Raw genomic sequence first — 18,100 nt, forward strand, 5'->3', positions numbered from 1 at the left:
CACCACAGTGGCCAACACCCTTTACGATGCCACAAACAAACCTCCAAAACGTCACCCAACCTGGTGTGGCATCACAACCAATTATTCAACCTCCCATTATTTATAGGACCAACCAGTGACTCCACCTTCTGTCCTAAGATGAGCTGAAGCTCCCCAACTCCCACATCCCACATGGACCCCCGGCCATCCCAGTCCCTCTGTGGGAAACTGGTCCTCTTCCCATGTGATAACCAATGACCACCCCCAGCACATTCTCCAGCCCTCATACCCTCGGCCACTCCACACATGCATCCTTCTACCTGCTCCTCAAGGAGTACAGCCAAAGAAGGCCGTCACCCAGATTCGCAATCTCTCAAGAGCGTGTTAGCATTTCCTGCCTCTCCACTGCCCAACCAATGCCCAAAGCCAGGCTAGAGGCCTCTTTGTTAAAGGTTTATCCTGCCCCAGTAAGAGTTCACTATGTCCTTCTTCTTTTGGGCACTGATTAGTAGAGATGCCCTCCTTTAAATTGTATAGAAATGCATGTGTGTGAGTGTGTCTGTGTGTGATAATATGATCCCATGCCTGAGTGTATGGGAATCAGTTAATGGCCCAACAAACACATGCGCCTTCTGTGTGGGCCATTCCTGGGAATGCATCTAAGCCAGCTGCGTGGCCGAGCCTTGCAACCCCATCATCCATTCCACACAGGCTCTAAGTGACCACATCTGGGGTTCTTGGATAACTGTTCCAATACTTTGCTTGCTACATTGACCTCCCGGTCCCAATACCTAATAGTCTTGACTTCACAAGCCTCCCTTTAACTTTGAGGGTTCCAACTCTGGGCAAAGTCTGCCTCCTCCACCCCCAAGTCTTTAGTCCTGAAAATCCTTCATAGGAAGAGAGAGGAAAAGGCAAAGTATTACTGGAAAGAGACCCCAGGTCTGCCACTCTCATGAGCACCAAATAAAACAGCCAAAACCCACCCTGAGCTATGTAGCTTGTCTACCTACTTCTCCCTTCTCCCCTGAACTGGGCTCCACCCTTCCCTGCTTCTCACCCTCCTTGTGGTTCATTTTTCTGTTCATGGCTTTGTCTCACTCTTAGAACTAGGGGACACTGGCTGTAACCTCAGACTCCTGCCTCAGCCACAGTTACACCTGCCCCACAGCTGGGCTGATCTCAGCCACTCTGGGAAAACACTACACCCCTTCCAGCCTCAGCCTAGGCCTGCTTGGTTGGCTGCCCAGGGCCAAGCAGCAGGACCAGGTGGTGCCAGGGACCCTGCTATACTCAGAAACTGAATCAGTAGAACTTCCTGATTGAAATACTCTCTGAGCCTTCTCCACACTGTGCCCCATAAACACCAACATAAAGGGCAGCATTGTCAGAGAGAGACAGGAAGAGGGGACATTGGTGGTGGTTAACACCTGCTCATAACACAGAGCCAGGGGCACCACTGCAGGAAAAGAGGCAGGTGGGGGTCCTAAGACTTACCTTACGCATGTCTTTGCCAAAGGTCTCACTGTAGGTTGTGCCGAGGATTTCAAACTGGACGTAGGGATTCGAACTGTCCTCCCGAAACTCCATCACCCCTGTGAGACCAGTGATGTGGCCCTGCAGAAGAGAAGGAAAGCTCATTGAGGAAAATATAGGATGGAATCCCAATGACAAAGGAGGAGAAAAAGGTAGTCCCTATGAATGGGATGATCAAGGTCTTGAGGAAGCACTGGACGGCTGCAATGAGGACAAGGCTGCTAGCAATCCTACAGCCCCAGAGTAACATCAACGCTTCCCAGACGGCTTGCACTTGATATTCATCCTGGCAATATGATAAAAGCACTTGCTCCTTCCCACGTATCATGCTAGCCATGAGATCAAAGAATGACAGCTTTGTTTCCACCCTCCTAGATCTTAGTCTTCCCTTGCAATCTGCACCAGGATTCACCTTAGCCTGAGCCAAAGGGGGGGGGGCAAAGGTCACCGGAGCCATATCAGACACACAGCAGTAAGTTACAGGGCAGCAAGCCTGTGCCCTGCAAGCCAATAATAGCTCAAGTCCTGGCTTTGCTGCCTGTGCCACCTTGGGCAAGCCATCTCCCATCATCTCCAGCCTAGAGTTAATAAGTTCTGCATCACAGAGCCTGCAAGGTTTGAAGGATGCAATGTGTATGAATCACGGTGTCCAGCACAGATGGGACATCGTGGGTGTGGAAGTCCTGCCCTTCTCTCTGGCCATGCACTGGGCTCTGCAGGAGCAGGTGGCAGAGAGGCTGAGGGAGGCTGTGGCGAGTTCCCTCTCTCTTCAAGCCTAGGGTGGGGGTGTCATCCAGCCTTGATCTCCCATACACTGTGAGCCAGGGGAGTCCCAGAGCCTGAGCTGGCCAGAGAGGCAACCCAGCTCTGGCTCAGGCTGCAGTAAATTCAACCAACACAGAATATGCTCAGTGCTAATGCCACCAAGCACCATTTACTGTGCCTACAACTCCTAGCACCGTAGATTTCCCTAAATGCTCTTCTGAAGCCTCAGGAAGCCAACTCACTGTAACAAGTCTGTGATTACCCAATTCACTCCAAATCCAGCCCTCCAACTTGGTGTCGTGCCTCAGTGTGTACAATACATCATCAACACAGAACACATGTGCACACACACAGTTGTGTATGTGCACGTGCATGCACACAAACACACACACAAGGTCTTGGCGATCAGCACACACACTGCTGACTGAGACAGCCTCTCTTAGGAACAGTGGCCATCTGGCACACATAAGCTGGGCAGTTGCCTCCGTTGTTTGCTTACTTGTGACCTCAGACAAGTTACTTAACCTCTCTAAGTCCAATCTCCTTGTAGAAAAACACAAATAATAATAATAATAATAATAATATATCCATGAAGCCCAGTTCACCAGCATTTAATGCTGGGAAAGGAAGAGTGGCACGAAGAGAGGCCTGGGAGGGGCCCGCAGGAGCAACCACGCAAAAAGCTAAGCTTCAAAGCACTTGCTCAAGGGGGTGGGGGAGTGTCTATGCACAAGGAAGGGTCTGTCTTCAGCCTTCGTCCAGTGGGTGTCCCCTTACACACACCTTTTTTATTGTGTCCAGCATGGACCTTCCTCCATTCCATGGCTTGGTGGACTTGCGTATACAATTCAGGCTTGCCATGCTGTGCCACTTCCGGTCCTCCAGCTTCCGGTGGAAGGCATTTGCCAACATCAGGACGCTGTCATACAGGTAGAGGTTGGAGATCTGCAAACACAAAGGCAGTGAAACACTTTCCACTGATGCATTTTCAGAAATGGGAGAAACCAGCAGAGGGTCTGGGTGATCCAGGGGGCCAACACTAATAAGCAGTGCCCAGTATGTAGATCACAGTCTCCTAGCTTCATTCAAAAACCAGACCGGGCAATGGAGTCCTAAGTAGAATAAGAGCTAGCTCTGCTTCGGGAACTAGAGTGGGCAGTGGATCTGTACAACACTAGGAGAACCAGCACGATCAGCACCATGGTTGAGACTTATACAGGCGCTTTGTGCAAGAATGCAAGGGGACGTCCTGCTCGGATAACACAGGATAGGGGAAGGATGGGCAGAAAGCTTGGTCTCAAAGGATTCATAGGATAAAGGATGGGGAGCATTACAGAGAGGCAGCATTAGGCCAAGGCACGAAGGTACAAAGGAGCAGGGTCAGGTAGGGCAGGATCTAGCAGCACTATCTATGAAATATTTTAGGCTATGAAAAATGTATCTGTGAAAAATTTTAGGCTTTATGGACCTTCCAGTCTCTTACACGGGGCTCAATTTTGCTGTTATAGCAGCCATAGACAACACATAAACAAGGGATGTGCCAATAAATCTTTATTAAAAAATAAAGACTTAGATAAAATTAGATTTTAAAAAATTGGCAGTGAACTAGATCCAGCCCAGGGACCACAAGTGGCCAAGCCCTGGGTTAGAGGGACTGAATCCAATACCAAATGTCTGCATCCAGGTGTAGCACAGAGAGGAAGTGGGATCAAGAGGGAGGCAGGGATCAGGGATCTAGCCATGTTGAGCCTTGCGGGTCATGCTATAGAGTAACAACACAGGTGACTTTGATAGAAGGACGCCATTGGTGAATCTGTGCCCAGAAGTTAGATCTTTGTCTTGGAAAGATAGCTCTGGTCCCCAGATGGGTAAAGAGTGGCCTGAGTGACACTGGCAGCTTATGGTAATGGAGATTCTGAGCCCACAGAGCCTGCCCTGCAGGGACATCACTGCCAGCCGGGGATACACTTGGGGATCGCAACTGTGCACATATGAAAATACCTCCTACTGAGCCATCCACTATAGAGAGATGGCTCACAGAAGACACCTCAGAACTCCCAAGAGCACGAGTGTTGGGGAGACACTGGGACAATAGTGAGGAGAACATCAGCATCATGCTGGTATCCAAGGATGGGAGAGATCTGGCTCACCGTCCTAATAGCAACTCAACACTCTGATGTGCCTGAGCCTGAACACCAGCACCCACCGTCTCAGGGGCCCCTCCAGAGCCCTCTGCAGGAAGGAAGGCAGCCTGGTACTTCTCGTCAGCCCACTCCTCCAAGGGGAGGTCATGGAGCACAAAGGGAGGAGAGTGTAAGGGGCGGGGGTAGGGAGGAGGGGATGTCCGCCCCTGTTCAGGTGTGTGGTCCTTCCTGGTTGCACAAACAACCAACAGCCGAAGTGGGTCAAGGGGATGAGTCTCTGCACACCTAAGCAGCAAGATTTCTGCTAAAAATATTTCAGGAAAACAAAATCACTGGATATAAATAGGAGAATGTGTCAACCTCACAGGACTCCCAGGAGAATCAAATAAGATCCTTGGTCTGCAGGAAGAACCCCTACTGTCACCCAGCCATACCTCTCACCACTCCCCAGGCTGGCCCTCACACTCCCAGTACACACCTTGTTCTCCACCTGCAATTTCTTGCCTCACGTGTCTTGGGCTGGGTGCCCCCAAAGCAGAGCCCCAGATAAGAGCTGGGGTAGCATGGACTGCCCCCTGCAACTGACATAGTGCAGGACCTCAAACCATCTGCTCCATCGTGACTGTCTAGCAACTCACGCTAACTGCCTGGGGCATTCCCACCACCGCACGTCAAGCAGAGCTGACCACTTCTGCGGGTATTCACGTGTCCTGGCCTTGCCTGCAGATCCCTGTCTTAAGCACATGCAACCTGCATCCTTAAAGTGGTCACAGGGATGTGGGCCACGAAGGTCTGTGGAAGAAGAGGGTGGGGAATGGACAGGCGATGTTTCAAATGTGGCGGGAGTGTGCCTAGATGACGTGGACACTGCCAACTTAGCTAAGGCCTCAGGCCTAGGGGAAGCAGGCATGTCAGTGGCCAGTGTCCTGTTCCAGAGCCCTGTGGTATACAGGGGCTTGCCTGACAGCAGAAAGCAGTCATTCCCATCACCAAGAACCCACCTCCTGTCCTACAGGGAATCCCTGAACTGGGTCTCCTAGCCCTCGAGCCCTGGGGGCACATTTGCTCTATGAGAAAGACTAACCCACTCTCTGTGCTTGTCAGATCCCGCCTCTCAGGAGCTCCTACCACTGCAGAATAATTGCTGACAAGTCCACCTCCCTTCTGGAATACAAACTCATAATGAGACGTTGTTATAGGACAATGTCAGCCACTTAGAGTTAGCTTGGTTTATTTTATTTTTTTCTAAAAGAATAATTCAAAGTGGAGAGTCCTTCATAATGTGAAGATTTCTCTTCTCAAGACATTCATGGGATTCCCAGCCACCCACTCCTAGCTGACGGCATTCAAGCAGCTGACACTCTTTGACCCACATTCCGTCTCGTGCACATGCACACACCACTCGGGACAGCACCGCCCCAGCCATGGCCCAGACCAGCACCCAACGGAATATCCCTTTTTACCTCCAGCACTTCTGTTCACAATGAATTAAGGTACTTAACGAGAGTATAAATGCAGAGAGGCTGGCAATGAAGAGGCAAAAACAGGATGTGACTCAGAAAGGCCAGAGGAAGCCCTCGGTCCTCCCACAAGTATGTCTGCTGGGAAGGGTGACCGCATTTCAGGTCAAAGGAACAAGCTTTCAGTTTAAAGGCTTCAGCAATGCTCTTTCCACATAGATATATCTGGAAATATGTACATGTATGTAATAGATATAACATATACATATATACATATATGCATGTATACATATATATACACATATACATACGTACATGCATATATCGATAAATGTGTACATATTCATATATAACTTGTAAATAACTCTTGTATATGAAACTTTTATGTGTGTGTGTGTGTATGTGTGTGTATGTATAAAACTTTTCTTACCATCTCTAACCACAGCATCCAGCACCAACCATATGGTTGGAATATGGTTGGTGCTTAATGCATACTTGATGGGTGGATGGATGGAGGGATAAATGGATGGATGGATTGGGGGATGGGTAGGTGGGAGTGAGGAGGGACAGGTGGATGGAAGGATGGAGGGGGAGATGGATGGAGGGACAGATAGATGGGCGAATGGAGGATATATGTCTTGCTAAGAGGATACACACTGATCTTGGTCCCCAAAAAGAGAGAACAAGAGGAAGAAGAGACTGGCCACCTCCACTTTGACTTGGGAGAGAACTCCCTTTGTTCAAACACAACTTGCTTCTCATCTACAGCCTACTCAGAATGTCTTCTTGATCCCCACTTGGAGCTCCACATCCTCTTACTCCTGTCCCTTCTCCTGGTTAGATGCTATGTCAGTACTCCTTCCTACTGTAGGCAGACACTAACACCCTGTGTTGACCCGTGGCCCTGTCTCTCCTGTCCTACCTCAGCATCCTCCCAATTAGGTGATTTGCCAGTTTCACTGGTGGGGACACCAAGGGAGGGCACTACCCTTACAGTCCGGCTGTCTGCAGACTGGAGACGGGACCTTTGGGGGAAAGATCAAGAGCAGATAGTAGAAAGGCAGCCTCTGCTTGGGGCTTCATCTGGGTCAGGACAGACATAAAGCAAGCCTTTTCTCAGGGGAGGTGGGTGGAGACCAAGTGTCAGGGGATGGTCAGGATGGGCGCCGAACCAAGAAAAGTGGTCTGGAAGGAGAGAGACTCCCCGCTACATGAACACTCACTCATGGTTGGGCTCAAGGGGTTAATAGCCCAAGCCGAGCTCCAAGCCACAGGAGCAGAGAAAAGGTTCCTGGTTTGAAGGACTCTTTCCCTCTCTTCTCAGTTAAGGTACAGCACAGAGCTCTTTCACAGAAGACAGACAAGCAGAGCAGGGACTGTCATTATATAAACCCTCATCCCCTCTGGCTGGCTTAGGGACATTACAGCACAAAAGTGACAAGGAAGCAAAACCGAAAAAAAAATTTTTTTTTTTTCAGGTGAAAGTAGCATGAGAAGCAGAAGACAGACTGAAGTTTGAGGCCAAGGGCATGGCAGAGGAAAGACCTGGATGCAAAGCAAAAGGCCTGGAACCAGGTCAAAGATGCCAGAGGGAGAAAAGTCAAGAGCCAGAGCCAGGCAAGGGGCCTGAGGCTGGAGCCTATGGCCTTTGCTCTAAGTGGGGACAGAGCTGGAACGGAGGCCAGCTAATTCATTTCCCCACCTGAGAGATACATGCCCGATTCCTCTTTCTAAAATCTTTTTTTTTTTTTTTTTCAATGTCACACCGTACGACTCTGACTCAACTCTGTGTGCAGCCTAGCCAGGTGACCTGGTAGGAAGAGCAAGAGCTTTGGATTCATCCCAGCCTGGGCCAGCGTTGCTCATTGCCATTCATTCCTCCAGTGCATGGACCTAGCAAGTGCTCAGTACATGCTTACTGAACGGGTGACCTGAATCTTCCACTCACTGACAAAGTCACGTTAAACAAGCCATTTAATGCTCCAGATTCATCTCAAGGACAATCAAATCCAATATGATCAATGACCCCGGAGAGGTGCAGTGGGGGTGACCTGAACTTACTTCCCCGAGAAATGCAGACACTAGTACACCCGTGTGCCATGCTCTCAGGGGGCAGCTTTATTTATGGAAGAAATGGAAGGGGGAATGAAGGATCTACACAGGTTCCTGACTTTGATGTGGATGGTCTGAGAGCTCCTCCAGCATGTCCCTGTCTCTGAGCTTAGCACAGGTCTGGTACACTGAAGCCTCAGGACTACTGGGAAACCGAACTTGTTCTGCCAACACCATTTGCCCTCTCCCCCAGGGCCCATTGGTCTGAAAGCTGCTTAAGGGCGAGCAAGAGTCATATCTGGATTTTGCAGCTGGTGACTGGGAAGTCTGAGCGAGGATCCCCTTGAGATTTTGTGCCCAGCTCAGCCTGAAAGCAGCTTGCCTGGACCCGTATCCCTGGTCTCCTCCTTCTCCAGCAGCGAAGTACAGCTGCCACAGTCCCCAGGCCTGAGCTGGGCCTTCTGGGGCTGCACGGGCTGAAGTGATGCAGAAATGCCTGTATGGAAAAGGCTACTTCTCTACCCTGAGGGAGTTGCATAAAAAGGTACCAACATAGGAATGCCCAGAGTGAGGGCCTCACAATGCCCTGACTCAGGTTCCTGAAAGGGGGGTGGGTTGGCCCATTGCAGGGGAAGGTCTGACATTGGCACTGCAGGGCTGGCTCAGCCACAGGAGCCGTCTGCAGCCCACCCTGCCATGGGACCACCCAGGTGGGCAGGAGAAAAGTGGAGGCAGGCAAGTATGCCTAGAACAGGGGCAGCTACAGCCTAGCCCTGTGGGAACCACCTTGTTCTATACTCTGTCACCTGTTACCCATTACCTGCTCCTGACCAGACTTAGGGGCTTCAATCCCAAGGAAGCTTCCTTATGTCCCCTCTATGGGGTGACTTCCCACAACCACAGCATGGTCCAGATGCCCTCATTTCTCCCTAGGGAAACAGCAACCACTGCTTACCTTGTCTCCCAGCCCACTCCCTCATGCCCCCTCCTCCTCAGTACCCTGGCAGCTACCCTCTGCCCTGACTGAACTCCAACACCTCCAACACCTCTCACCTCCCACCCCTCCCCTCAGACACTGAACTCGGCCCCTGCTTTCCTGGGCCCCTGAGTTTCTGTATATGCCATTTTGTTCTAATCTATACATGCTGCGGAAGAAAGATGAAATTTCCCCATTTATTTAGAGTTTGTGGGAATTAAGACAGAGCATAATGAGTGCATAAGGAGTGTTTGTAGAATTAGTGAATGCTAAATGAATGGATTTAAGTCTGTTCTTAGAAAAAAAAAAAAACACTAAGGTAAAGACATATCAAGGTATTTGCAAAGAGAATGCTTCCTAGAATATGACTGACAGAGAATAGAGGCCAAGCTGGGAAAAGGGGATATGTTCCATGGAATGATATGTTCCATAGGGAAGTGTCCATCTCCAGTTACAATCTGGGCATTTCCAGGAGACTGGGGAGCAGGCGGGGGCGGGGATCATGGCAAGGCTTGCATTTCCAAAGCCAGTAGTAACCTATGCAAGAAGTGGGTCCTCAGGAGAAAAATGGGAAAGGTGAGGACACATGTCTGGGAGGTAGAGGACAGAAATTGGCCAGAAGCTCTTGACTAGGGCCTGCAAGTTCTTGAGATACCCAGGTAGACCCTCCTGGCTGCTGGATAACCAAAGACCAATCGCATGAAGCCAACCGAGGACTCAAGATGGAAAAACAGATTTCATTTTTTTAAGAGTTAGCACCAGAATCCACACTACATCAGTAACTATATTTTATTTAGGAAACTACCTGCGTCAGCAGGAACGAAGGCTACCAGTAATACTGTTAAGTTGATCTTCATGAAAAAATGAGAATTTACTTTGGAGTCAAGACCCAGAGAGAGAAAATAGAGAATAGATAGGAAGGCCAGCAGGAAAGAGAGGATAGAGCCTGAGGGGGAGGGGACAAGCAGGGAACATTCCCCAGCAGGAGGGGACTTAGGACCTCACAGGCTATCTGTGCCACTACAATGCCAATGCCCCACCCTGGCCCCTACCATACATGACAGCATCTTTGAGACTTGGGTTTGTACATGAAGCCAAGAAAGGCACTGATTTTGCATCTGGGTCAGCACTGAGTGAGGTGCAGGCCATCCCCTCTGAAGCCCGGATGATCTGTTTACTTACCTGAGTCCCCAGAAGCGGGATTAGGGCTAGGAGAAATGAAAATATAAGCTTCCCCAGCAATCCCCCCCACCCTGGGAAATACGCTAAGCTCTTTAGGAGAGCTATCCTCTCCTGATCCCATCAGGACCCCAGCAGGTGGAGACCTGTGCCCACCGCCCTCAGACTGGAAGGGAGAGGCCCCTGAGGGACAATGGCCCCACTGTATAGCCAGCTCTTGGGAGACATTTCCCTGTAGCAAATGTGAGGGTGCTCCAGCCTTGTCTCCATTACACGCCAGGGCCCAGGGAATTGTGGCGCCTTCACATTATCAAGGGAAGAATCATGCTTGAAGGCAAAGGAAGACGAATGGCAGGCCAGGGTCACAGCCACACAAGCCAGGTCCAACTTGACACCAGACCATTATCCGCCCCCACGCCAGAGAGAGAAACCTCAGAGATGTTTTCATTAAGAAAGTCTGCATTTCCTCCAGGCTGCTATGGAGCCCAGTTTTCTCTTCCCTCTATCATTAATCAAGCCAAGGGGACTGTTCAGGGAGACCTCACAGGGGCAAACAGCAGGAACTAACGTCTGACCAGATCCTCAAACAGGCTCTGGTCATCCAGCAAAGTCAGACAAGCAGCCAGCAGAGGGTCCTGCTGGGAGGACAAGCTGATGCGCAGATGTCACAGCTTGAGAAACCCATCCCCAGGCAAGGTCTTTCTGGCCAACTGCTGCCAGCCCGCCCATCCTGAGAGAGGCCACCACAGCCCGGTCTGAGGAGGGAGCAGAAGGAGATGGGGCAGAGGGCAAAGGGGATGGGGAGCTCTGCTCACCACCCAAGCCCAAGGGATGGCAGCGTAGGGAGAGGCATTGGTCCACACCTGATGCTCTCTGGGCTCCAGATGCGCAGGTGGCCATGTGTGGCCAGGACAGCAGCTGGCTGCAGCCAGAGAGACCATCTGTGTGACTGTCTCTGACAACGGCAGTGAGGATCACACTTCACCGTGTGCTCAACAGGCCTCCTGACCGACGGTTGCTCTATCTTCCCTCTGAGGGTTTAGGGTGAAAAATGGAAAGCGCTGAAAGTGACATGAAGTCCAAGGTAGCTACGGTGTGGGGTAACTCACTGTCACTCCAGAGGAAAGGCTTCTACTGGGAGACTGGCAAACAACTTGTAGCCAGAGAATAATCCAGAAAGCCCTACAGAAATAGGGACAGATGGGGAGGGGGAGTTTTGAAATATTTTCACAGACTCAGCAAGAGAAGAGTGAATCCATCTATCAAGTCACTGGACACTTTAAAAATGTACTAAGAGGAGCAATTCCAACCTGAGGGGGCATTTATAATAATACCGCATTAGCCCCCATAACTTTTTTTTTTTTTTAAGATTTTATTTATTTATTTGACAGAGAGAAATCACAAGTAGATGGAGAGGCAGGCAGAGAGAGAGAAGCAGGCTTCCTGCTGAGCAGAGAGCCCGATACGGGCCTCGATCCCAGGACCCTGAGATCATGACCTGAGCCGAAGGCAGCGGCTTAACCCACTGAGCCACCCAGGCGCCCAGCCCCCATAACTTAATCAAGAATCAGGCTCCATGCAGACCAGACAACACAGCTCCTATCCCGGTGCCTGTTCCCCTTTGAAAACCCATTTGAATATAAACGGGGTCACAATGTGACAATATGTCTGTTAGTTCCATTGCAGCCCAGAAGTCACCAGACGGCACGTTCTGAAGACGGAGTACTTTCTGGATTCTCCTCTGAGCAAGGATGTCTATGAAATCTTAGCAAAGTCTCAAGGTTCTTGGAGACTAGTTATCACTTTTATTACTGGCCGACTCAGACAGGCCCTAAACTAACTTGTCAGGAAAATAAGAATGAGAAATACCCAAATGAGACAGTGCTTTGTAGAGGAAAGTAGACAAGAGCACACAGGCAAATATAATGCTTTTTGGAGCTCCGAGAAGTCACTTACTTAGGTATTTTTCCTCCAAGAGTCTTTCTTTTTACTAAATAGGAACCAAATTGATTTGCTATAAGAGGGCTGGCTTTGGGTCTGGAGCACAGGAAACCCTGACCACAGGCCTAATAGAAGAAAATAGGGTTTCTGAGCCCAGCTCAGTGGAGGAGCCAAGAGATAGACGATCTGGTAAAAACTTCCCATTCATGACGGTCCTCAGGACCTGAGTTATTGTCCTAAGATTAGCAGCCGTCTGGGGGAAGAACAAAAAGATGGACTTGAGAACTCCACTTCCAAAAGGATTTGCATTAATTCCATCAAGACAAAGTTAATAATCCATGACATAAATGTTTTATTTTTTCTTGAGTTCATTGTTCTAAACATGTTAGAGTCTTCTCAATAAATCTCACAGCTAGAGGCTAGTAGAAATTAGTTTGTTTTCTATACTGTCATTAAGAAATAAAGAAGTGGTAATAGCTACTAAGGAAACTCAGAGAGAGTGGCTTGTAAATGAGATGAATCTGGGAGTTGGGCTGGATGAGGAAGTAAATCCGCATTTCCCTCTCATCACACCCCCACTCAAGGCACAGGCAACAAATAGAGACAGATTCCTTTAATAAAGTGCTTTATTTATAGATATATAAGAAGACTCCTGGAAACAGTTTAACTTGAGTTAAGATCTGCATCATTAACAGATCTAGCCCATCAGTCCTTATGGAGGGTCTACAACAAGCAGGGTCTTGTTGGGAGGGCTGAGTGGGTCTCCCGGACATGGCCTCACAAGGCAGCTCTGATGGAGCGCCTGCGGGAATGGTGTGGACAGTAAGTGGCACATGAAGCCCGAGACGCAAGACGGGGCTAGACCGATGGGAACTGCTCTCCCACCCGCTGTGATGCGTTTAAAGAGCTTGCTCAGAAAGACAAGTGGACTATACCTTACAAAAAGAAAAAAAAAAATGAGGCCATGGTTAGCCTTTCGGCAGACACTGAATACCTTTGACCACCTCCTCTACAGTGACACAGTTAATAGCTCAGTCTTATTCTAGATGCTTCCTGTATGCTCCCTCATTTAATTTTCATGATGTCCCTGAGGGATAGACATTTTCCTTCCAGTTTACAGAACAGGAAACTGAGGCACAAAATGACAAATAAATAATAATAATGAAATAATTCATTAGTACCTAGAGTTACTGAGATTTGAACCGAGGGGATGTAGCTCTTGTGCTCCTGCTGCTCCTGCTACTACTGTTAGTACTAGTACTATTACTGCACTGACACTGCTACTACTACTTCTGCTACTACTGGTAGCACTGTTACTGTACTGCTACTACTATTAATGCTATCGTTGCTGCTGCTATTACTATTAGCACTGTTACTACAGAGTGTTACTGCTACTGCTGCTGTATCACTATTACTGCCACTGTTACTGCTGTCACAGCTGCTACTACTGTTACTACTGCTGCTACTACTCGTACTATTATTGCACTGCTACTACTACTACTAACCGTACTGTTACTGCACTGCTACTACTATTACTACGAGTTCTGTTACTGTACTGTTACTGCTGCTAGTGTTACTACTGCTACTATTACTACTGTCGCTACTATTAAAACTGCTGCTGCTGCTACTACCATCACTACTGACTACTGTTGCTACTAGTAGTACTGTTACTGCACTCCTACTACTACTATTGTGACTGTTGCCACTGCTCCGACTACTCCCCTGCCACAAGATCTCTGTGATGTGCCTCTTCCATCCTGCTCTTGATGTAGGGTCTGGGTGTCAGCAGGAACAGACAAAGGCAGACAGGATGGTCAGGGTTCTAGGTCTGATATTGCCTTTACCACATTTTTTAAAAAAAGATTTTATTTATTTATTTGCCAGAGAGAGAGAGTGAGCACAGGTAGGTAGAGTGGCAGCAGAGGCAGAGGGAGAAGCAGACTCCCTGCACAGCAAGGAGCCCGATGTGGGACTCGATCCCAGGACGCTGGGATCATGACCCGAGCCGAAGGCAGCGGCTTAACCAACTGAGACACCCAGGCGTCCCATCCTTTACCACATTTGATGATAACGAGCCACATACTTCAGAGCTGTGCCTCTGTTTACCCTCTTAACGGCTATGGGTCATTTTAGTAGACCTTCCACCAGATGTCTCATCTGTCCTACCAATCTCCTCTGCTCTCCTGTCCTCCAGGATGCATTCTTTGCATCTAGTGTGTCTGATGTGCCACCAAAGAGCCCAATAGCCCCATTTAGTCCATAATATGACAGGTGATCAGAGGCCTTGATGAGAAGTACTCCTCTTCTCGTGCTGCCCACAGTGCATGCCGCATAGACCTGTGTCCTGCAAGGGGCCCCTCCTGGCTCCTCAAAGAGAAGGAGTGCAGTGTGACCAGGCAAGAACCGGAAAAACTGATGGGGCAAAGGGGTGGAGTGGGGGCAAGGCTGGAGAGGGATGGAGACCTTCAAGGGTTGAAAGCTTGGGGAGAACATCCTGTGAGTAAGACCCTCCCAGGATCTGGCTACACAGAGAATGACAGAATCCCCTCACCCTCCTGCCCCAGGTGAGGACACAGTGTTGGGCACACAGTGTCTGAGCTGCATCGTCTCACCCTACCCCTATCCACCGAATCAGTAGGGGTGGTAAACAGAGGCACAGAGACAGGGACTTATTTGGTCCTACTTCTTCTTCTAAGCTCTAGAAAGGAGGAAGGTAGAGCAGGCCAGCAACATCCAAAAATATAAAATCTTGTATGAAGCACATTCCACCCCTGGCCCATATGCCCAGGGTTCTTGAGTCCACAGGCCCTGCAGGGGCCTTTGTCCACTCCCTTGGCTGATCCTTCACCACCTTAGAAAGCCCTCAGACATTGTGGGGGCTTCCTGGAACAGTGTATATGAGAGTAGTGGGAATTACTCCAGATAAAATCTGTGTCGGCTATGTTTCCTCATCAACCAAAAATATATTTCTAGTGTTTACCATCTGTTGGGTCACGTTTCCTTCCCTCCTCCCTAAATAAAAGATTACAGTATGGATTGGATGCTTTGGTAGATTCCACAGGACCCAGTCCACTCCAGAGATTCTAACCTCCCCAAAATGTGTGCCCCCTGGTAAGGGAATACCAAAATGTCTGGGACAGAACAGATGCTCAGGCAGCAGACACAGCATGTCTGTCCTGAACCCTGATTTCTACTCCTCAAGCCTGGCTGGGTAGAGGAGGCACAATTATTTTCAAACACTGAATGCAAGCATATCACATGCACAAATTTCTGGGCAACCGTTGCAAACCCAGTTGGGAGAAATTTCCTTCTGTTATGGGTCAGCCACCAGCATCGGATGAAAGTTTCCTTTAAGTTTGTATTTATTTACTTATTTGAGAGAGAGCATGAGTGTGAGGGAGAGGGAGAAAGCGTCTAAAGTAGACTCTGCACTGAGCACAGAGCCCAACATGCAGCTCACTTACACAACCACACGATCAGGATGTGAGCCGACCAAGAGCTGGACACTTTACCGACTGAGCTACCCAGGTGCCCCCATATGAAAGTTTTCTTACATACAACATTCTTTTTTTTTTTTTTTTTTAAAGATTTATTTATTTATTTGACAGGCTGAGATCACAAGTATGCAGAGAAGCAGCCAGAGAGAGAGAGATGGGGGGGGGGGGAACAGGCTCCTCGCTGAGCAGAGAGCCCGATGCGGGGCTCGATCCCAGGACCCTGGGATCATGACCTGAGCCGAAGGCAGAGGCTTTAACCCACTGAGCCACCCAGGCACCCCTCTTACACACAACATTCTTAACGAAGAAGTGAATTCCTGGCTGCCAGAGGACAGTCTTCACCATGCTTCATTGTTATTCCCAAACACCCAGAGAGAAAACCACCTCTTCCAATAGGTACACAACCTAATATTTTCCTCCCTGACCCCAGGAGAAGCTAACGCTGATTACATGTATGGTACAAGGTGTGGCAGAAGCACTGTCCAGAAACACTCAACGTGTTGCCTTGGAAGGAATGCAACACCGAGGCAAGTCAAGGTCCTACCTTTTGCCTCTCCCTCTTCAGCTGGGACTCCAGCAGTGTCATGGTTGACCTAAACACTAGCCCTCAGCAGATGAGCTGGGATAGTCTCTAGTTGATTCACAGGACCTATATCTGTATTATTGACTTCTCACAGGGAAGACCCTAAAACAGACTCAAACGATGACTCCCCATCCCCAATCCCGCCAAGCGAACCCATCACCTACAAAGAAGCCTAAGACACAGTGATCGCTTTCATCCCTGAACATGTAACTTTTAAATACAAGAGACACCCAGTGAGCTAATAGGCCCTGTCTGCTGACAACAGGCATAATTGCCTGCTAATGCTGCTCAGAGGCACTGCCCAGTCGACTGGTTTCAATTTCAACAAATGACAGGGTTCTAGCAATTAAAGTCGGTGGGAAACAGTGCTCAGCTGAAGCTGAGGCCTACCTTTGCCCCTAGCCTTATAGCAGGCCAAGGGCACGGGTGAGACCCCCTTCTGGAGGGAGCTGGGGAGGGAAGCACTGACCTGCAGCATCTGGAGGTAGCCTTCCTGGGGGTCACAGAGCAGGGAGGAGATGCGGTGGTTGTTCCTCATGCATTTCTGGTTGTCCTTTGCAGATGGGAAAATCTGACGGACCACGGTCATCCGGCCAAGGGCGCTGTGCACCAGATCCAGGATCTCCGGGTCGCTGATTTCCTAGGAAGACAAACAGACTCAGGCTCACCATGGACTCACCAACCGTGTCTGCAAAAGGCCCCTCGGGAGGTATCGATGGCCAACCTCCCCAGCAGCTGGTGCTGAAGGGGTCAAGGGCTTAGGCCCACGTCACACAGTTCATTAGTTGGTTATTTATAAATAACACTCGCTAACCCTAAAATGCAAATAGGATTATTCAACAGCTTTCCTGCAGGCCAGAAAAAGATATCTGGCCACCAAACCATCATGCCTTGGCTTCCGTGGGGTCAAGTTCTGAAGAATCCATCCTGCCGAATGTCATAGTAGGCAGCTGCTGGAAGTCAAAGCTACATTTCCTATTGGGGGTCATCATCTACCTGAGAGAAACAAACCCAGTTTTGGCCAAAATGTAATCAAGTTTCCCTTAATTCTTTAACAATTAGATTTGCTTTTCTTTTTCTTAAGGTCTTTCAATTTTTGAAAATATACCCACTCATTCCTTGCATAAAACCTACCCAGCATCTCCTATGTGGTTGGTTCCTGTACTAAGCACTGGGGAGATGACCTTGAATGAGTCAGACCTAACCCAACCTAGTGAAGTTTCCACTCTGCATAGCATGAAATATGCCAAGTGCCGCCATAAGGAAATCTAGGGGCCAAGGAAACCCATTGTGCTTCCATGGTGGACATCTTCACACATTATCTCATTTGGTGCTCACGACTGCAGGAGTTCTGTGAGGTAAATCCCATTATTACCCCATTTTCACTGAGCATTTGCAAGCAGAGAAACAGCAAAGGCAGCAGACCACCGGGAGCTCCTTCCAGGATGAGGCTTCTATGAGGAATTAGCACTGACACTGAACCTGAAGGATGAACCTGTTAGGCAAAGTGCCGGAAGTGTTATGTGGGGGGAGGGCAATGCAGAACTGAGTTGCTGGGAGTGCTGCTGAAGACCAAGGCTTGGGTGGGGGGGGGGGGGGACACAACAGGAAACCCTGTGGCATAGGATTTCCAGCAGAGGCAGCAGGGCCCATGAAGTCCGATGTCCCCCAACCCCCACCCATGGTTTCCCAGGCAGAAAGGAGGAGTGGTCAGGGGCAGCCACAGAGCTGTGGTGGGGCGGGGTCCTCATACTCGGCCAAGGGCAATGAGAAGCCCTGGAAAGGTTTAGGTACAAACCCGGGGCTCCGATCAGTTTTTCTTAACAAAAGCCTGTGTCTGCTTGCCTTAGGGAGAGACTAGACGGGCAAGACAGTAACCAAAATGCTTCAAGGCTAGAAGCAACCCAGCAATGACAAAAAATACAAACTAACAAAAATCAAGGGTTTGGGAGGAGGAGTCAAGTTCAGAAAAGTGCTTGTTTACTGTC

General features: G+C 49.3%; 1 protein-coding gene across 1 annotated transcript in view; it reads right to left on the reverse strand.

Annotated features, from left to right (window-relative positions):
- The window catches only part of GRID1 (glutamate ionotropic receptor delta type subunit 1), a 705,818-nt gene that overhangs the window by 212,474 nt on the left and 475,244 nt on the right, over window positions 1–18,100 (reverse strand). Inside the window, exons 6-8 of the mRNA XM_044239973.1 lie at window positions 16,582–16,752; window positions 3,064–3,225; window positions 1,477–1,596 (exon numbers count right to left, since the gene is read on the reverse strand). Coding sequence (XP_044095908.1) covers window positions 1,477–1,596; window positions 3,064–3,225; window positions 16,582–16,752 — 453 coding nt within the window. The remainder of the gene's footprint in view (window positions 1–1,476; window positions 1,597–3,063; window positions 3,226–16,581; window positions 16,753–18,100) is intronic.

The sequence above is a fragment of the Neovison vison genome, chromosome 2, assembly GCF_020171115.1.
Source record: "Neovison vison isolate M4711 chromosome 2, ASM_NN_V1, whole genome shotgun sequence".
NCBI lineage: Eukaryota > Metazoa > Chordata > Mammalia > Carnivora > Mustelidae > Neogale > Neogale vison.